General features: G+C 38.2%; 1 protein-coding gene across 2 annotated transcripts in view; it reads right to left on the reverse strand.

Annotated features, from left to right (window-relative positions):
* Positions 1-22,246, reverse strand: part of UNC13C (unc-13 homolog C) — a 471,320-nt gene that overhangs the window by 4,318 nt on the left and 444,756 nt on the right. For both annotated transcript variants that reach the window (XM_031672763.2, XM_072962394.1), the window contains 2 exons: positions 1,767-1,859; positions 833-992 (listed from right to left, as the gene is read on the reverse strand). In XM_031672763.2, coding sequence (XP_031528623.1) covers positions 833-992; positions 1,767-1,859 — 253 coding nt within the window. The remainder of the gene's footprint in view (positions 1-832; positions 993-1,766; positions 1,860-22,246) is intronic.

Genomic DNA, 22,246 nt, shown 5'->3' on the forward strand with positions numbered 1-22,246 from the left:
TACCTCTTGTCTGGACTATTGCAGTAGTCTTCTAACTTATCTGTACGTGTTTGGTCTTGCTTCCCTATAGTTATTGCTCTACACAGTGAACAGAATAATCATTGATGATGTACATCTGGTTGTCCATCCCCTTCTCTGGAAATCCTTCAAGGCCTCCCACTGACCTTAGTGTGTAACCCCGTCTCCTCTACCGCTGACGGCAGAGCCCTGTGTGCCGTAGTGCCTGACCGCCTCTTCAAGCTCACTGTATCTTATTCCCTTGCCCTTTGTGTACTGTTTCTTAAACAGGCCAGGTACGCCCCTGCCTTGGAGTCCTTGCGCTAGTGTGGCCTGAAATGCTCTCAACGCACTTTTCTGCGTGACTCGTTCTTTATTTTCTCAGATTTCTGTTCCAAAGTCACATGCTCAGAGAGGCTTCCCTGAACACCCAGCCTAAGCCGCCAACCAGGCACTGTGCTGCGTCACCCCATTTTAATGCCCTGATACTACCACCTGAAACACTTTTATCTCCTTGTGATTTTGTTTATCATGTGTAACTCATCTCTAGCGAGTAACTTCCATGAGAGGAAGGCCCTCCTATTACTTATACCCAATGCCTGCAATATTGCCTGATAACATGGTAGGCACTGAACAGATACTGAGCGAATGGAAGGGAACTAAAAACGTAGCCTTCTTCATTTGCCTGGGATCAGTGGGGAACAGGAGGACTTAAACCCATTGGTTTTAATTTCCTTACAAAGCCCAGTGCCATCCCTACCCCGTGAATCCCTCATAAGCATAGCTCTGCGATGCCTGTTGCCTGGTTGAATAAAGGAGTTGGGTCATAACTTACAACTGGAATGTTTCGTTGTACTTTGGTGACCATGTGTTGCTTTTTGTCTTTGTGCCTTGTTTTCTCTTCTTGTCTCCAAGGTTGGGTCCCAGCATAAAGACTTCCACAAAGGGGCGAAACATGGCAGTGGTCTGCCAGTTTAAGTCATTAATAGCAATCACTAAAAACCAAAAGGAAAAGGAAAGTAATACCAAGGGTTAGCAAACAAATGTGTGGAATCCTAGACTCTCCCTTTGATACTTAAAGTGAATTTTTATTTTTAAAAATGATATATGAAGCAATAACTTGCATTTGATAATACAAAGCTACATTAGGTAATGCAGTTTTAAAATATATTAGAAGGCCATGGTTTTGATTAACATGGATATTATTTAAAGTGACTAAGTCTATAATAATATAAAAATACAACACAGTTCTGTTGAGCAGAGTATTAATCATTAAATTGCATCTTTGAAATGACTCCTGTGTTCAGATCACATTTTTACAATATAAAACCAGTAGATTCAACCACTTATTAAAAAATCAAACCAGTAGAAATCACGTAGAAAAAGAAGTAGGTAGATTATGTGGATAGTAAGAACATACTAACATCTAAAATTTCATTGGCAAGTTGTGGCACTAACGTTCACAGTCCATCATAGTGTCAACCATAGAGAGAAAGTTCAGCGTACACAGTTTTGAAATGTAATCACCAATGTATTTAACCTCTTAGACAAGCAAGTAATATCGGCTAAGTGTCTGTGCCATTGATTTTTTTTGTTTGTTTTAAATCAGAAATTCAGGTTTCATGAAGAACTTCTCAGCATGCTGTAGAATCATTTAATACACATTTTAAAAAACAGAGATCCAAGAGAAAACTACATTTTTGGTATAATTATTATTCCAGAGGTTAACGTTTCATAGGCTGTTTGATCTACTTGGACCCGAAAAATACCTTTTACGGTGACTTTATGCTCTCCGGTTCCTGGGGCGGTGGTGATGTCCACGTGAACAGATATCTGACCCACTGACTCTTTGGAGGAGCGACCTGCAAATCAGCAGAAGTTTACCGGCCTGAGCTTTCAGACCACTTAGTGATGGGCATCTATACTCTGTGCATGAGGGACTTGAAAGTGTGCTCATGGAAGTGAGTGGTTCTTTTCATTAATAGCACAGAAAGCCGATAAATGTTCACTAAATTAAATTTGCCATGAAGTTTTGAGGCTTGGATATAAACATATTTAGCGCATTTAGCTAAAATTTCATAAGGTCCTCGGATACCATAAGACATCCTGTTAGTATTACTATTGTTAAAGGAACTTGCAAATGCCTTACTAGGCACTTAACAGAGCTCTTTTCATTGCTGATGTACAAAGACGCGTCCCTGCTTTTCCTTCCTTTGTGCGGTGCTTGTCTTCAGTGTGCCCCACCGGGGCGCTGGGGACACAAATGGCACTACAGAGCACTGCCCCCTTGAGGCTGCTCTAGGCTAGGAGAGAGCAACACAGAAACATATTGCTACAACAGAGTGTGATAAATTCTAAAATAGATATATTTACAAGGTCTGCTGATGGTATAAAAAGGAGTAGTCAGCTCTACCCTGATGAAGGTTAGCCAAGGGTTAAGCATGTTATATTGGAAAGTGTCAATGATTTGGGGTCAATAAACTTGGATTCAAATCACAGTTATGCCACAGCTGGTTCTGGGATCAGAATTTGCCATATTCTCAAGTCTCGGTTTTCTCACTTATAAAATAGAATAGTAACACCAACTTCTTTTATATATATTTAAATATATATATATATATATATACACACACACACACATACACACATATACATATACACACACACCCATATACATACATATACACATATATAGCTATTAACATATCTATAAGCACATTTTCCACAAATGGATGCATATACTCTAATTATCCTTTTTATCTTTTCACCTAAAAATATGACAGTCATTCTACTTCAGTATATATTAAACTATGCCCCATTCTTTTTTTAATTTTTAAAATTAAAATTTTTTTTATTTAAAACTTTTTTTTGAGTTATAGTCATTTTACAATGTTGTGTCAAATTCCAGTGTAGAGCACAATTTTTCAGTTATACATGAACATACATATATTCATTGTCACATTTTTTTTCACTGTGAGCTACCACAAGATCTTGTATATATTTCCCTGTGCTATACAGTATAATCTTGTTTATCTATTCTGCATTTCGAAATCCCAGTCTGTCCTTTCCCACCCCCCGCCCCCTTGGCAACCACAAGTTTGTATTCTATGTCTGTGAGTCTGTTTCTGTTTTGTATTTATGTTCTTTTTTTTTTTTTTAAGATTCCACATATGAGCAATCTAATATGGTATTTCTCTTTCTGGCTTACTTCACTTAGAATGAGAATGACATTCTCCAGGAACATCCAAGTTGCTGCAAATTAAACTATGCCCTAGTTTTTAACACTGTCTGGAGTATCACAGCATTAACTACAAAGTTAATGTTCACTGAGTACTTGCTTAAAAACAAATCACTGATCTGTTTACAAATAATTAAAACATTAAAATATTTAAAACATTTAAAATAATGATAGTCCTTATTATGTGAATACATCATAATTTAGTGAACCATATTTTGATTGTTTCTAATCCCTTGCTATTATGAACAAACTATAATGAATAATTATTTCTCATATTTACAAGTTTAACTGTAGCATAATTTCTAGAAGTGATAATTATTTGTCAAGTGTAGGTGGAATTTTAATTTTAACCTATAGAGATTTTAACAGTTTACAGTATATATGGCTTAATAAAAATCTTAATTTTTGTAAAATAAATGGCTAATGACCAAGCTAAAAATAAAAGGTCATTGTATGCCTGAAACAAATTAAGAGACTTCCAATTTCTAACTTCAAAAAAATCCCTGGATTTGAGCCACAAACTCTCAAGGTTGAGAAGAGCTGGTTCACCACAAAGACCCCTCTTTCCTCCTTACCCCACCCCCTCTCCCCCCCTATTCTGCTCGCTCTCCCCTCTCCCCGCCAACCCCCACTACCCCAGCCATTTGATAATAAAAGGACTGAAAGGTAGAAAGTGATCACTTTGGGCATTAGCCAAGGAACTATTTTTTGCTCCACAGGAAGAGAAGAGGGGAAATGTTACTTTTTCCTGAGTTGAAAGGAAGAAAATTCCAAGAGCAGTTCTCCCAAAGTACCAGCAAGATGAGGGTTTCCTTTTACACTTGGTTGCCTCCCTAGCAGACAGTATGACTTGAGCGTGGCCAAGTTCCCCAACAAGCCACAGAGTGTGCCAGGACCACTTCTTTGAAGTCATGGCTGCTGAGAAGTATGGGAGATGGCTATGGAATGGGCTTAAAGTGCTGGAGTTGGGAGCAAGACAGGAAAAATGCGATCGTGGGCTATGGTTTGATCAGGGATTGTGCCAGGTGGGGCAAAGAGGGAGGCACCACAGAGGAACGTGGTTTGTTGGTACCAGGGTGGTGCAGCAGGAGGAAGTGGCCAAGTCTTGAGTCTTGGAAGAATTCATCAGTGCCCTGCGAGCCTATTTGGAAATGTCTCACATCAGCTAGTTCTATCAAGCCTGTACTTCCCCAAAGACAATGAGCTGGAAAAGCCCTAACCACCTAACCAAAGGGGCAGTGATCCCTAAGTAGATAATGACCACTAATGATCACCAGTGAAATTTAAATAGTCATCTGTCTCATTTCTCTCTTTCCTTCCTCCTCAACATCAGGGAAACTACCACCAGGAGAAAGAGGAAAGATTCACATCCCAGAAGCCCACGCCTTCCTCCTCTACTCCTTTTATTGCTAGAGTCACCATTTTGCCTGCTTGTGGATAGAGTTTTGAATCCAATCAGTGATTAAAACTTTAATGTGAGCAGAACAAGATCTTAAAAACCTGAATAATTTCTCAGAGTGCAAGTAAATAACATGATGTGGACCTGGACTGTGATACCAGTTAAGGGAGATGTCCCCGCAGCATAAAGTGGGGCTCAGATGAGAAGCTGGTAACATTTACTGGGAAGATAAAGTAGCTGGATATCATGCCTAACTTGGTGACAGCCTTATGATATGAGTCCTCCTGTTCAAGAACAGAACAGATCTTCCTGTTGTGCCAGGCTCCTTTGTGTACTTCAGTTATGTTTGACATTGTTCTTTATGTGAATATTGAGCATTTTTAAAAGCTCATTCTTAGGTATTGTATTTCATCCGGTTTCTTCCTATTTTACTTTTTCCCATCTTATTTTAAATGGGGCCATTTTCCCCATTGTATTGTATAATAGGAGGCTAGCGATTTTTGTGTATTCTTTTATTCAGCCAACTGCCTTTTTTAATGAAAGATTTTCATTTAATCCTCTTGAGTTTTGCAAGTATTCAATCATATTATCTTCAACAAACGGAACATTTAACTTCTCCCGTTTATATACCTCTTGCTGTTAGCCTTGGCTAATTTTATTGACTTATGTTTCTATTACTGTATTACATGACGCTGTTAAGAGTGGATATGTTTGTTACCCTCCATTTGGCTCTCCAAATTCATTTCTACCCTTCTCCACTCTGCCTTTTGCCCTTAGACGGACAATTCAGTGGTCTCCTCTATACTCCAGTATCTAGTTGGGTTTGGCCAATGAGAAGTCCTGGCAAGATATTGGAAGGAGGGAGGAGAGTCAGGTCAGGTGTTTATTTCCTTGTCTCCTTCCTGTTGGGTCACCTTTTGCTGGCTGACTCCTAACCCAAAATCAAAATGGCCCTCAAGCAGCCTTCGGTAGGTCAGAGTCTCTCTCCTGGTTCTAGTGGCTTCTTCCTCTCATCATTTTTATTGCAGGGCAGCTAGTTTACTGTTCTGCCTGGTTTCTTTATATCATGCCTATACCTTTGTACATAGTTTCTTTACTCAGTTCTTCTTAAATAATCTTAATCTGGGTGTGCCACCTGATTCCTGTGGGACTTTGGCTAAGAGAGTTCACATCTCTGATTGGCTCGTAACTTTAATGGAACTGCTTCTAGTATTTTCCCAGTTCTCTTAGGTTTTGAGGAAGATTGAGATAATCTTTGTGGGGGACAGGACTTAAAATATGTACACTCACTACTTAACATCTGCTATCACTGGGGATTTCACAGGGGAGAAAATGCTTAAGGAGGCTCTTGAAGGTTGAGTTGAAATTCATGTTTTAGACAAAAGGACTAGGGAGTAGCATGTGACCACATGTGGATGCATAAAAAGGGAACGGTGTGTCCTGGAAATTGCAAGTAGCTCAGTGTGGATGGATCATGGGTGTAGTAACAAGAGGAAACGTTAGAGAAAATGTTAGTACTTTGCCATTTGAAAGTCTTTAAACGTTATTTTGGAGCTACTGAAACATCTTTTAAGTTTGTGGCCATGAGTGGCATAGTCAGATACAGTTTTTGAAATAATTTGTCTCATCTGTGTAAAAGAGAGACCATTTTCATCCCCCTATTCTCTTGGAAAACCTCACACTTGCATCTCATTGTACCATGAATCAAACTCTAAAACCCAGCTCTTGGCTAGGATGCTTCTGGTTACCTTTATTTCATCCACACTGCTGGGCCATGCTCTTGTCTCTGGCTTATTTACTTCTTTAAAACTTTCTTCATGTTTTCATCCAGTCAAACCACATGTTTGGAACATCCTTCCCCCATTATCCTATGAAGTTCTGTCCAAACACCTCTACTATAAAATACTTTCATTTTTAGGTATTCTATAAACAATCTGTAATTAAATTCTTGATTTCCTCAAATACTGTAACACAGTATTAAAAACCCTGGGCAATGAAATCAGACTTCCCTGATCAGGAGCCTGGTCTGTCACTCATTAATGGTTTAAAACTCCATGAACTTGCATTTCCTTATTTGTAAAGTAGGGCTAAAACCACCTACCTGGCAACATGATGCTGAGGCTAAGAAAGGATAATTTAGAAAAATACGTGGAATATTATGTGCCTTGCACATAACAGCTGTTTTAGTAAATGGATCCAAGTTTATTATGATAACTCAATTCTTAGTAAGAGTGTTTCAAAGTTATTAAATCTCTTGAAGCTTCATACATAATGCTCACATATAAAAATTATGGGGAAAAAGTCCATTGATGCTATGGTTGTCTGAATCCAAGACAGCAAGAGGACAACTCCAGAGTGACTGGAGTTTTACCCAGCAATTTGAGAATTCTTACTTTCTTCACTAAGACTTTCAGGATCAAGTACAAAAGAGAGGGCAGGTTTTTAAGAGCCCTCATCTGTCTATCAGGAAATATTCTTCCCCACTATGATATAAAACCTTTGATCAACCAAGAATTTGGTAAAATAGGTTTTCCTGATGAATAAAGGATTCTGTTTGTTTCTTTAACTATTGTTGGAATCAGTTCATGAGCAAAGTCCTCTCAGCACCACCGAACACGCATGCATGTTGTCTGTTCACCTCTGCTGTTACGTGAAGGGTCAGAGCCTGCCCGTTATGTGGGTTTGTAGTTAAGACTATTATGGGTGGTCTTGTACGTATTACTATAAGCAGCAATGTAGCAATGGCTGATTTCTGCCCAGAGTAAACAAGAAATGGCCAGGAAAGTTATTGATTAAACACATTTGAGAAAAGTCTTTGTCAAAACACTCACCAGGAGGTGCCGTTTCTTCATATGAGTTTCTAATCACCAAGGTAATTTACAGGCTTTCATTGTGTTGTTATGGAATTTGATTTTTATGGTGGAATATGTAAAGTTTGAATTAGGAAACTATGTGAGTTCCTGTTTGGTGCTCTTAGTTGCAGAGGGAAAATATGCTGTTTGAAAACAACTAACAGCTAAAGAAACGTGCCTGACACCCTTTAAAATGTGCTCTAAATGCATAGGTCTGTTTTCCCATTGCCCAGATTGCTTCTCTGAGGTCTTCCCTTTGTACATCCTAACTCTGTATGTGTTTTCTCAAAAGATACGGAGGGTTGCACTGGTGGGGAAAAATGTTAAAAATCATACATAATGTACTCAGCAGTCCCTGAACAATCCTGTGGAACCTCTTGGGTGGAAATATTTACTAGAAAATACGTATTTCCTTTTCTAACACAGAATCTGAAATTTGCTGCTCAGTCAAGTCAAACACAGTCTTGAGAACTGGCTGCCAATGTGGTACAACCCTGAACAAGGGGAACTAGGAATGTGACAGTTTTCTGACAATTCTGAGTAGAAACAACTAGTTTAAAAGGTTTTATTGTTCCTGCAATTATTGCTTAATACAGTCATGGGATTCATAACTGTCACTTTAGAACTCCAGGTTGGCACCTTCATGGCTGGGTGTTTATACCACTCCCTAGCTCCCATGCTATGCCTAGTATTGTAATTAATTGTGCAGGTTTGTTTTCTTCCTAATTACATTTCATTATGGCAGGAAACCTCTATTAATATTTATAATCCATACTTATCTCTAATTCATACAATAAACATAATATTCCTTTACTACATACTAAGTGACCAACTTACATTTATTCATCTGTTAAATATGCAAGCAGTCCTCACTTTGCACAATTTTCACATTCTCATATGTTCGGATTTCAGTTCCCACACTTTGGTTCCATAACACCCGTTTCCCAGTGACACATCCACATTTCAGTTATCATGGCGTAGTAAGTGTGTACCGTTGCATAAAGTACAAACTTTGCTGCTAGCTTTTTAGTCCACAAACCACTATGTAAGTAACAGACACATATTATCATTGGTGACCAATCATATCACTTCTTTCAAAGTCTGTTGGTGACTGGTCACTCACTGTGCACCTGTTCAGGTCACACACAGCAAAGTGTATTGTTGTGTTGCTGTCTTGTTTCTCAGTGATAAACCCATGTGACATTTAAAAAACATGGACAATCAAAAGAGTGAATTGGCCAGCAAAGATGTAAGTGCAGCAAAGAAACAAACAGTGGTAACAATGGAGTGAAATTTGTATAGAATGTACATGGGTTAATAGAAGAAAACTGCTGACCTTGGGAGTGTTGACATTCCTGCCAATGGAGAAACTCTAGAAAAGCAGCCAAGGAACTTAATGAAAGTGAACTTAGTGCATAACTCAGAAAGAAGATGGAAGATGTCCCGGGAGAAGTGACGCTGGAGAAAGACTTCACATTAAAGGAACTCTGAGATACGTTCTGACATTGAAAGCAGGAAGGACAACAGCGGGTGACTGATCCAAACTTTGGAATGACAATTCACCAAGGCATAGAAAAGATGCTCCCTCCTTATAGTTACAGAATGAGGAGAAAAGGGCAAGCCCTGTTTAGAACTACTCTTGATAAGATTTAAAAAAGAAATGAAACACTTTAATTCTCAATGTTTCTAATTACAGTGTATTGAATAAATGTTTTACTACTTTTTCATTTCTTGATACATTTATAGCTGGAAGTAAAATATATTTTCTTTTGACAAAATGTTTTTAAAAGTTGTGGTAGAATCATCATTTTTCCCACTAATTAGCAAGATTGCTTTCCACAGTTTCCGTTTGCATAGTCATTTTTATGGCCTTGCATTACCATACAAAGTGAAGATTATCTGTACATATTTGAGTTGATTGATTTAATACTCGTGCAGATGCTGAAACAACAGAAGCTGCCTAATTCAGTCAGATGTGAGCTATGTGTGTGTTATACTGTGCAACACATGTTTCCTGCCATTTGGTGGGGCTGCTATAGCCTTGAATCTGATCAGTCTAACATTTGTGCATGGTGGAATCTGTCGATTGCCTATCCCAGGACAAAAATGGAAGTGAACAAAAGCATCTTCAAGTTGAAGAAATTCTGTATCAATCAGGCAGTTATTTTCCAAAAAGAGGGGAAAAAAAAAGGCACCATATAAGAGATTTCCATTTCTGGTGGAATGCAATGTGAAAATAATCTTCTCTTTTTTATTCATTTATTTAACAATTTTTATGAGCACTTAATGAAAATTTAATCAGAGGCTATGCCTGTTATATAATCTTGTCTATTCTAAATCCACAGAAATGAGACTACTGTGCCTCAAATCAACATCTGGGCCCCTAGAATGTGTCCTTTGTCACCAACATTATTGGGTCACGGAAACACATGCTGTTTCAGGAATGAGTAACGTTTATGTGAGTCAGTGTTGGCAAAGGGCAGGAGGATGAAAGAACTGACTTTTATTTGAAGTTCTCTTTACAAGAGCAGCTTTTGATAAAAAAGCATTTTGATAAAAGATCCTGATTACTATCAGATTATGATATAGCATTATATATAAGCACCCTAATAGAGTTAGTTTCTCACCCAACCTGATTTTAGTGCATTCTGTGAAGGAATGAATAATCCTATAAACATTTAGGAAATGATTATTCAAGTAATGTTTTAAATTGGTAATTACCTCCAAGTCTTCAGTTAGCATCCTTTAAAATATTAGTTGAAAAATATCACAGCTGCTCAAGTCAGTCCAAGTTAACCCAACCAGTTAAACCTCTGACAGAGGGGTTTGACTCTGTCCTCATGGGACTTTGCTGGGACCCTCCAAGGAAAGGTGTGGAGGATTCACGAGGGATGGCCACTCTAGCAATGCCACTATCAGATGACCTTCCCTACTGCTTCTCCCGCCTTCAGGTCTGGGACTGCAGGTGGGAGTAACTTCCCTCCATTCAGTCCTCTAAGTCCTTAGACGTCATCAGAGATGGTCAGAGTAGAATCAACCAGGAAGTGGCTTGACTTAAACCCTTTTCCTCCTCTTATCCCTTCTTGTACTTTTCTCATGTTTTTTTTCTCTGTTCTTTGCTCACTATCTCCTTGTTATCAAATACTTATATTTGAAGTAATTCATGGTAATAATAATAATGGGTACAATTTCTGACCACTACTGAATGCTTTAAGTCTGCGATCTATCTCTGATATCAGATAAAGGTATAGTGTACATTTTACAGATGGTAAAATTGGGGCCTGGATGGTAGTTACCTATCAGTCAGGAAACAGAAAACAGATTTGACCTCAGATCTCTGACATGCTATAATGTTCTCTGCAAAGAGGAAAAAGCAAACTCTATCTTGTTGTTCTTGTTGTTTTTTTATGGCATTTAAAGTCCTGCTGAACTAAAAGGCAGAAGATTATGTGGAATCAAAGATAAGGAACGTACTACGCAGAAAGCATTTATGTATCTTAAGGTTATGTTTTTTTGTGTGTGGTAATATTTAGCTTTCACTTGCAACTTTTTATATTAAACCCCACAGTAGTCATTCAAATGTATATTTAAATTAATTTTGCGTCCTGGGAGTCTCATGTTTTCATAGCTCTCTGTATTTTATCCTTAAACTTACCATTGATTGAAATATCTTATATTGTTAACTTTGTATCTGTAAGTTTCCATAGCTATAGCATGCTGAAACGGGGTACTGAAAAATTAATCGGAGAATAGTAAGATCTGAAATGTGTCAAGTCCTTGAAGTAAATCACTGAACTAGTTAGGTATCGTTTTAGAATTGTTTTGGAAAGTTTACTTATCCTAAGTTGAAATATTTTAGTATTAAAAATATAGTCTTTAGAATTAAAGAATGTTAGAACTAGAGTGGGTCTTGGAAACTATGTGATTCAATATCTTTGTTTGAGATAAGGAAGTTGAGGCTAAGTGTCTTGTACAAGTTCCCACAGCTAAGCAATATCAGTGGTGGGTCTTGTTATTTTCAGTTAAGCTCTCTGTCCAGTGACAAACTAGCTCACCTCTAAGAAGGTCTTTTGGGATCCACAGAATGGGACAGACTGTCAAAGAGTAATAGAGTTCAGGAGGTAGGAAGGATGTGGATATGGACAATTACTGCTGTTTTTTCCTACTGGAAACTTGAACGTGGAAAACATCAGACAAGCAAATAAACTTTCAATTCTGATTAGTGCCAAATAATTATTTCTAATCATTGTCTGTTTCACCTGACCTGTTAGTTTCTCTCTTTCAAAATCTGTTCATGCACCAGTACTAGCAAGTACTAGTGCCCGGGGGAGAAGGGAATGAGAAAGACCCCCCCACCCCCACCCCGGGGCAGTGTGTGCCCGCACCAGGTTAGTCACTGGGAGGAAGAGACGAGGGAATGATGCGTTTTGAGGGGTGAGAACTGCAGGACTCGTCTTTTCTTCTTGGTCGTCACTGACGTAAATAAATGCAGTAGTAGAAACTGAGCTAGTTTCCATAATTAAAGTCACGGTAGAGGTTTTGCACCCCTGGCTTCAAATGGTTGGATCTATCAGTAACCAAAGGTTTTTGAGAAGTGGCTAAGGGTAATCGAGTTTACCCGAATGTATTATCTGAATAGATCTTCTCATTTGAGGATGAGTAAACATGTAAAACTCAATTAAGGGGCTTCTGAAAAAAGATTCTGTAGCACAAGAGAAAGGTAACAGTAACTCAAGGAAATGCTGCTTCTGAAGAGACCAGAATGAAAAATGCATAATAAAAGCACATTTCTTCAACTTAAAAACAGAGCCCTGAACCTTTAAAGAACTCAGTTTGTTTCAGAAAAATTAAAAAGCACAAACTGTACCCATGTAGATCGAGGTGAGAAGGAGAAAAACAAGAGGAGGAAGAAAGGAGGAACAGGAGGAGGAAGAAATATATTCAAGAAGAAAAGGGGAAGAATTTCAGTTGGCTTCTATTTTCCCTCCTAAAATAAATTCAGAAGGAAATAGAGCAATGCCTACAAAATAATGAGGGAGAGAGTCCATGATCATGGAATTTAAACTTAGGAAGGAGAGAGTCCATGATCATGGAATTTAAACTTAGGACAGTTGATTCTTACGATGAATGAAACAAAAAGTGATTTTCAAATATTCAAGAGCTAAGAAAATTTTATATATGTATAGATTTATATATATAATGTACACACACACAAACACACATATGTTTCACCAGAGAAGATGACTTGGAGATACATTTCAATGAAAAGAACTTAAGACTGGGGAAGTTGTGCTGTAGAAACCATGGCAGGAAGCAATGGCGCTGTTTAAAGATGAGAATATAGTTTATTGTAACTATCAGGTGGCTAGCAAATGGATATACTTCCCCTATTAGATTTGAATTTATTATGGCAAGCATAGTTTTATTTAGTTTTATATTCCCAGTGTCTGTCCCTGTGTGTGGCACAATAAAGGAGCTTCATGGATCCGAATGAACAGAAATTTGGATGATGTGTGGATTGAGCAGGATGGCAGGTGTTAAGAAGGGATGAACTCTTTAATGGCAAAGTAACTTTGAAAAGTTTGTTAAAAGTTAAAATTGAAAAATTAAACTGAAAAGGAAGAAGAATATAGATAAATTTTCACTTGATACTTGTATGTGGAAAGTCTCCTTGGACTTTAAGGAAATAAATCACAGAGATGAACACACTGAAAATATCTGTAAGTCAAAAAACATCATATGCAAGTAATCAGTTGAGAGAGAAAATGTTTGCAATAAATGTTGTAGAGGGTTACTATCCTGAATGTAAAAGAAGTCATCCAAACTGATGAACTCCAAGGCACCAGTAAATAAAGGTCATAAACAGATCACAAAAAGAGAAATCCAACTAGTTGATACTGAAAATGTTTAACTTTTAAAATAATCAAATTCATGTATATTATCCATTACATTAGGAAATATTTTAAACAAATAGAACCACCTAGTGCTAGAGATTTTGTGCAAAAATCTGATATTCTAATGAACTTGTGATGGAAACAAATTTATAGTTGGAAAGCTACTTGGGTATTACATGCTTTCTAGTTATTCAGAACTTTGTATTCAATAATTCCATTTGTGGAATTATTCAAAACATAATTCTAAACACAGAAAAAGTTTACCTGGAAAAAATGTTAGTACATGTAATTTAAAATACTGATTGGAAATGAGAATTAACTTAAGTGTCCTGTAACTGGGAATACAGAAATAAATAATGAATTATCTATGTGATTGGATATAAGCATGACACACTGACAAGGAGTTATAGTACCGTGTAAAATACTTATGTTGAAATGCTGTATGAAAGGGACATATAACTGCATACAAAGCTTCTGAAGTATTTAAAACAAATGTGAGATGAAACTGCAAGAGAATATATCAAAAGTTCAATAATCTATGAATAATTTTCTTTTTTTATATTGTTCTGTATTTTCTATTTTTTCCACTATGCATAGTTTACCTTTATAATCAAAATAAAAGAAACCTAGTTAAAACAATGTTTTAAGACTTGTGTCAAGAGGCATTGATTTAATATTAGCTAAAATACAAAACATATCAATGAATAGGAATTTTTATCTCCTGATAATAGAGCTTTGAAACAGTATATCCATATATTTTTGCAGAAGAGTTTGATAAAGAGATTAAAAATAACTTATCTTTCAGGATCCTACAAGTTCCTGCAGAGATTAATTCAGAAATATTATAAACAAAACAAAACAAAACTCAACCAGCCTACACACTGACATTCTGACTTCTTTAGATGTTATCTTATTCTTCATATTTATCAATTTTTTAATGTACCATCCATTTTTGATCACTTACTTCCAATCAAGCTTTAAGTCATCTCTTGCATCTTAGAATAATTCTACTGAGAAGTGTCAGCAATGATCAATTTTTAACTGTAAATATATATATATATATATATATTTTTTTCTCCTCTTCTCCAATTCCCTGCTATTTTCCATGTCCTTGGCTTTAATATGATTGATAACCTCCTTGTAGTCCTATCCCCCTTGGCTTCATTCAGTGTCTACTTTCTTGATTCACTGCTTACATCTCTAGTTTACTTCTTTTCTGTCATCTTTGTAGCCTTTTTCTTCTTTCATGTTTTTGTTACATGACATCCTCCAGTATCAGCCCTTGGTCTCTCCTCTCTTTTCTCAGTACTCCTTTCCACAGTTTTATAGTTTCAACTTTCATATTTTATTGTTTTAAATGTGTATTTCTAGTCCCTAACCTCATCTTCCAACTGAACTCCCATTTCTAATTGTCTAACAGATATCCTTGCTTGATGTTTTTATCTTAGTTTAATCTCATCAAGTCCAAAAATTAACTTACTGTGTTTTCAGATCTACTCCACTTCTCAGCTTCCCCATTTCCAACCTCATGATGCCATTCTTCCTGCTCACTGAAAACCTCACGGAACTTTTTCTCTGCTTCATTTGCTGATCCTAACCAAAACTAAATCTTGTCCATTTTTCTTTACATAGTTTATTTGATTCAGTCTCTACTTCAACATTCTGCTTACTTAGTTTAGGACCTTATCACCAGATCTAGATATCTGTGTCACCTGCCAAGAAGTCACCTTGTTTTCACACACTTCTGTTATATTTTAGATAACTTAGCAGGACTAAACTTTCCAATCCTGTTACTCTTCTTCTTCTAGTACCAAGGGTTCCTGTTGTTTTGAAGGTAAATTCCAAATTTCCTAAGTAACTCTTGGCTTTAGAAATTCTGCCTATCAGATTCATCCCTCACTACACTCGACGATATCCCTTTTTGCAAGCCTTTCTTGCATATAGTTATTTGCTGCCCTGCAAAAGCTCTCCCATCTATCTGTGGCTTTGCCAATCACTCCAGCCGACTTTTGACTGTCACCGGGAGCCACTTCACTGTTGTTACCACTCATTTTGGCACTTAATATTCTGCTTCATTATGTATTCTTGTGTTTGTTCTACTGATTGAACTTTATTGTATCATGAAGTTACACCAAGATTAAAAAGTTTCAAAGTTAAGCTAAAAAAACTACATATAAAAATTTTGATAATATCCATTATTGGCAAAGTTGGTGGGATAACTGATACAACAAAGAAATTGGAAAGCAAATTTTGGAGGAGTGTGCATAGAAAGTCTCTGGGCCATATTCCCTGGATTTCAATCCAGGCTCCACCACATATTAGCTGGGTGACCTTGGGCAAGTTATTTAATCTCTTTGTGCTTCAATTCTCTCGTCTGTAAAATAAGAGTAACAGTAGCACCTGCCTCATCCAGTTGTTGTAAAGATTATATGTTACCACCTGTAAAGAATTTACAAAAGCACCTGGCATATACAAAGTCCTCCGTATTACTGATGCAGTTGTTTATTAGAATATCAAACCAGTCCCTTTGACCTAGCAATTTCTTTTCTGTGAACCCAGGATACAGGAATATTTGCATAAATACACAAAGACATGTATGACTAAGGATTTCATGGCAACATTTTTATAATGACTAAAAAAATGGGATACAACCTATATGTTTATAAATACTAAAATAGTGAGTACATTGTCATATATCTTATTTTGAAATATTATGAATCCATACTAAAGGAGGGAAATCTATATAACATGAAAAGAAGTATGTGAAAAATCACATAGCACAACAGTGTGCACATGCCCCAGTTTTGAGGAAGATAAAGAAGAATATAAGTGTTCTATGTGCATGATTGAAAGGTCTGGGAGAATAAACATAAAAGTGCACACAGTAGGGATGGAGTCAGCTGAGTGGATTAGCTTTTCCATCCTATACTTCTGATTATCTGATTAGTTCTCAGTGAACAGCTACCACTTGTCAATTAAAATGATTAAATATACAAAACAAATTGGAAGACTGGAGCAGGAAGGTATGGATGGTGAGTTCAGTTCACTAAATTAAAACCCTGTGCTTTCCCCATCTGTGAGAATACACACTTCACTGATGTGGCTGTCATTTCGACCGGGATGTTATCCGCCCTACCAGGCAGATATCGTGAACAAACTGCTGAAGGCAGCATGTGAGCAAGTAATTGAAGAGTGTGGAGAGGAAATTGGTAATGAGCATTGATGGTAGGTGGAGTAGTGTCCACAGTGATCCGGTAATAGGTACCTGGGTGAGAGCACACGACAGAGCTGACTTCTTTACAGTGATCTGTCAAGAATGCCTACCCAGCAGAATACACTCAGGAAGTGAAAGCCATTTTCAAAGAATCAGCTTTGTTACAGCCAGCAATGCAAATGGATCTAAGAACCACCACAGTTATCAACAGGCAGTCCTAGGTTCAAAGTATATGGCTGAGAGAGCGTTTAATATCTAAGACTTCATTGCAGGTCTACAGACTTAAGAATTAGAGGCTAAGGTTTTAATAGGAAAATGTAACTCTCACTATCACTTTGAGGCAGACACCCTGCCGGAGGCGGGCACAGACAAATTAACTTCGGCGTCAGGACTTGGCAATGTATTGCTCTGACCTTTTTATCAAGAACTGGTCTGATCTAAATGTAATCTGGTGAGGACAGTGTAACAAGATGGAAGGAACTGTAATGGACAGAATGAATAACGTTTGTTAGAAAAGAAACAGAAAATAGATGTGGTTCCCCTTCCCAGCAGATACAGTGAATGTAGAGAACTTAATGCAAGAAACCCTCTGTATTTCCTTCTCTTCTTTCCTTTTCTTGATCTTCTTTCATCTGTTTTACTTACTGATCATTTTACAGTACTGAATAAGACTTTGAACCTGGATATATAAAAATATATAGTTACTATATAGAGTCTAAAAGTAAACAAATTAAGCATGATTTCATAATTTGGTTGCTGATCTATTAAACCTGCTAGGTTTTGTAGGGTGGAAAACCCACAAAAGGAGCACAGTGTATTTATTTCCTACTTAGAGAGAAGTAGAATAAATACATAAATAGGTAACTTGTTATGTTTAATCTGACTTGGTAATCTGAAAGACTTGGGTTTGAATACATTTACTAGCTTTGGCCATGGGCAATCATTTTAACATCTCTGAGAGTAAAGCATTAAAAATCACTTTTTTTTCTAAAGAAAATATTGAATCCGACCCTGAAAAAGAGCAAACACGCATGGAGAAACACAGATAAGAGACTGTGTTCTGAAGGAATTTAAAAAACTGGCTTCTAGTAATTTCCATGGCCCAGTACATCCCTGCACCCTGTGGCTTGTTCTAACTTGCGAGTTGCCAGCATTCTTACGGTTTATTTCCCTCTTTAAACTACGTAGAGTTAGACCTCTGTCACAGCCAACCACTGGTTCTATTCCCAGTGAAAGATTTGCCATAGAACTGAATACCACTGCCCTAAAAAAGTCAATGTATTTTATATATATATATATAGTTAAAAAAGTAAAGTAAATACAGGATTTGAGGCTGGGGTCAAATGCCATATTTTGCAGGAAGCCCTCCCTGAGTCCTCCACCAGAAAAAATCTTTCCTCTGTCACAACTTCATTTATAATTTGTTTAAAGGTTTTGGTATTTTCTACTTTGATTATAGTTACTTGTATACAAGATGCAATTCAGTAAACTGTAAGCTTTCTAAGGACAGAGATTCTGAGGGATTCCTCGGCGTGACCGCCAGGGCTGCCCCAGCACCACGAGCTCAGTGTGGCCGCAGTGACAGCGCACAGCACACAGCACAGGGCATGCAACAGGCTCTGGAGTAGCTTGTAATCCTCTATTGGAAAAGTGTTAGATACACGGTTAAGTGTAGTTTAGCCCATGATAGGTAGGAAACTATGCATTCTTTAAAACTCATACTTTGCAAGATTTTTAAATGACACATGAAGATGTTACATAATATTATTGGGAAAAGCAAGCCACCTTGTGTTATACGATATAATATTTATGCCAGGACATGAATGGCAGTGGGACCAGCCAGTCCAGTGTAGGATTAAGAAAAGGCCAGCTCCGTAAAGAGACAGGCAAGGGTCCAGGTCTCAGATCAGTAAGCTGAGGGTCTGAGCATCAGAAGCAAATCAAAGATCTGGAAATCTGGGTCTCAGGCACCCGTAGCCTGTAGGGATCAAAGGACCTGTGAGTAAGTGGGAATGGACGCTTGGAATTTGGTAATGAAGACAGTGGAAATGGTATATTCAGGAAGCCAGGTAGAAAAATAAAATCATACCCAGGAGTGAGCTTTCTGCAAAGTCTATTGAAATAGAGAAGTTCTTTGTGTTTTTACCATTTGTGTATGAACTTGGGGTGGGAATGGGCATAGATCTGGACTGGAATATTAGCAACAGAAGTGATTTTCTGTATATGGCTGGGAGTGAGGTCAGAGCTATAAACAGGGATCTGGCAGCAATTTAACTGTGAAATGATAAACAGCCAGATAAGACTCTCTCAATGTATAAAATAAGTATGTTTTCTCAAAGTTGCCAGTTAAGTGATTTTATGAATATCAAGTATTTTTCTCATTAAAAATATAAGAATCATTTCTTCAAAAAAAAATTGAGTATGATAAAAAAAAATCATACCAGAATTCTGGGAAGATGGTTTTACAAGAGTAGCATCTTAATTTTTGGATCTTCCAAAGTCCACAAAAAGACAAACAAAGCAACTACTTAGTGAAACCAAAAACCCAAGGAAAACATTTACCACGAAACTGTTGCCAAGGTAGCCCAAGAACCCCTAATCATGAGAATGCAGGAGTCACAGCCAACAGCCACGAGGCTTTTGTGTAACTGGTTCCCATTTGGAAGTGAAGCACGGGGACATCTGACAGACTTGAGAGCCAGAGAGCCCCACGATAGCCAATAGGTACTCACTGGACAGTCCTGAGAGCCAGCTGGAAATGACAGCTAGAATTTGGAAGGGAACAGGTGAGTGCACAGAGAAAGGACCGAAGGGGCAGGAGCAACCCATACGCTGTGCACTCTACACCAGTCCTACCTAGTGCTTTGACTATAGGGGATGGAGTTTGAGTCCAGTCAGGCCAGAGGCCAATTTGCAGGAACATAGAAGGATATGCTGAATCACACCCTACCTCTTCAATAGGGAAAATCCAGACTGTGGGAGACTCTACAATCAAGCAACCTGTATTCTTCAAAAGATAAATTCTCAAGAAGAAAGATGGAGGAGGAACTTAGAAAGTAAAGGGACTTAAAAAGGTTTTCAATTAAAAAGAATGAGCAAGATGAAACGCTAGTGTCTAAAGAAACACTCTTGGGTGTAAAACTGCAAAGAGATGCTAAGAACTGATTAACTGATTACTATAATAGTCAAGACAGTGGTAACCTTTGAAGGGAGGGTGGGAGTGTGACTGGGACAGGGAGCAAGATGGTAGCTGCTTAAAGGATATTCCTGTGTCTCGTTTCTAGGAAGTTGCCTGAGGGTGGGAGGATTTTCTGTCTACTCTTTGCATGCTTCAACACTATCTCACTTCTAGCCCAAGGAAATTAATCTGTTGTTCTCATGGAAAGCTAGAAACAATTATGTTTATTACTTGTTTATTACTCTGAGTAGTGTGTTAAAGAGCTATTACGATAATTAAGGTGCTTGAGAAATAAAGTTAGCCCCTCTACCTCCAGGCTGCAGAGCTCCATGGAAACTGTCTATGGCTTTGCTTCCCGTGGATGCTTTCTTGGTCCTCAGAGGCCAGTAAGGAGCTAATCTCATCTCAATAGCTGTTAATTGATGGAGAAAGAATCGCCTGTTGAGTGTAAGCCAGGCTGAACCAGCCAAGAAAAGGGCTAGTGAGGAGAGCGGGGAGAAGACAGGGGAGCTGGAGAAGGAGGGGGAGAGTGCAAGTTAACCCTCTCACTGATGGGCAGTGTGTGGGGAGGACCGGAAATCCCTGCAAAGACCAGAAACTTCTCATCCTCACTATTTCCTTACCATGCCCACTTCCATGTCTCCATTTGGAGGGGGAACAGGGCCTTAGATGGATGGTGGTAGCCTTAGAATGGTACCCAGATGATTTTATTTCCTTCTGCCTGTTGTTCAACTGACCAGCACTGACAGCACTGTTTTAAAGTGGGGGTAGGGAGGAAGGGCGATGTCTGGACCATTCAACCATGCCCTCAAAATGAAAGAGCATAGTGGTAATAACCAGGGAAGTCTTGTACTTTCTGTGATTAGCAAAACTTTAATACCTTTTCCTGCTGGTGGAGGAAGGCCATAGTTAATTTTTATTAGCTGCCTAGAAGACACTGACGCAAATAAGGCAGCTGCTCCATCACTTGGCCCAATGTTTATGTCTTTGTTTTACTCCCTGCTGGTTGATGACTACACAGATCCTGCCCATCCTTCAGTGTCAAGCTAGGGCTTTGCTCCTTCAGCGCATTCCTACCACCAAGTGCTCCCTCCTGCCTCTAAACCCACAGTGCTGCCCTGTGACGCTCTTGCAGGCTTGGCTGGGATTATTAAGTAGTTTTGTTTGTGGCCTCGTCCCCCAGGAGGTTTTCTTCTCTTTGATGTTAGAAACCTCACTGCATTGCCCTCTGTATTCCCTGTAGCATCTAGCAGAGTTCCTGGTCCACAGATCATCAAAACATGTTTGCTGTTTATTTGGCTTATTTTACTCATATCCATTGCATGACATGCCAAGTGTTCTTTGGAACTAAGGAATTAACTGCCAGGAAGAGTGAAGTAATTTACTCTAAACTACCAGAGACTAGGGTCAGAAGTGTTCAGGGCTGTGTCACAGTATCTAGCTGGGATAGTCCATGATAAATACTTAGCTAACATCAATCTCATGAATGATCAATCTATGGGGTTATCTTAAGGTAGAAAAGAGGTGAGTTTTTTTTTAAGAGAGGAAAAAACACTGGTATATGAAAGAAAAAGCTGATTAAGGGAGGATATTCCGTAATTCAGAAATGCTTGTCAATCAACACCTGAAAAAACAAGGCACCAAATAGTGAACTGTATGTAGTGCGTATTCAGGTGTTACAGTTATGATATATTCAGAAATAGGAAAGTTCTATATGGACACAGACATCTAAGAGGTGTTTTATAATCTAATTTAATCTACTTGAGCTCATCTTGTTCTCAAACTAGACTTTCTGTTCCTGAGCTTCTGGCCTGCTTCCCCGTACTCTGAACGCAGCCTGACTCTGCCCTTGGGGATACCATATTGTGTTCATAGAAAATTCCTTCTTCTCTAAATCACATGCCTCTTTTGAGATCCATTTCTAGACTTTTTCACACAGTGCTCTTTGGATAACAACTCTATCCTTTTGGGATTTACGGAGGTCTCGCTCTAATGAGGCCAAGGAGCAGACCAGAGCCATCCATGTTCCCACGCTCACAGGTGCTGCTCTGAAATGAGCCTCTAACAGTCCCACGCTTACCTGTCACACCCTGGTGAATCAGACCGAGACCTCTAGTAGGAGTGGTGTTCATCATTCCTTTTGGCTCAAATCATTTACTAGAATAAGGGCTTACTAGATGATTGTATACCTGCTACATTACAGCTATGAAATCTCTTCCTAAAACAAAAATAATCAAAACATGCTACCACTTTAAAAGCAAGAGAGGAAAATCATCTTTTCAGCATCTCTAACTTAAATAGTACCGACACTTAATGTTCTCTCAAGTTTACTTGCAGTAGCTGGGGAGAGACCAGAGAGAAAGGAGAGTGGGAGGTCCATTTTTCTTTAGGTTACAAGTAATATTCAGGAAGAAAAGACACAGATGTCCTTCATTTCCCTAGGGGACAGACACACAGATGAAACAGGCTTAACA

The sequence above is a fragment of the Vicugna pacos genome, chromosome 6, assembly GCF_048564905.1.
Source record: "Vicugna pacos chromosome 6, VicPac4, whole genome shotgun sequence".
Lineage (NCBI taxonomy): Eukaryota > Metazoa > Chordata > Mammalia > Artiodactyla > Camelidae > Vicugna > Vicugna pacos.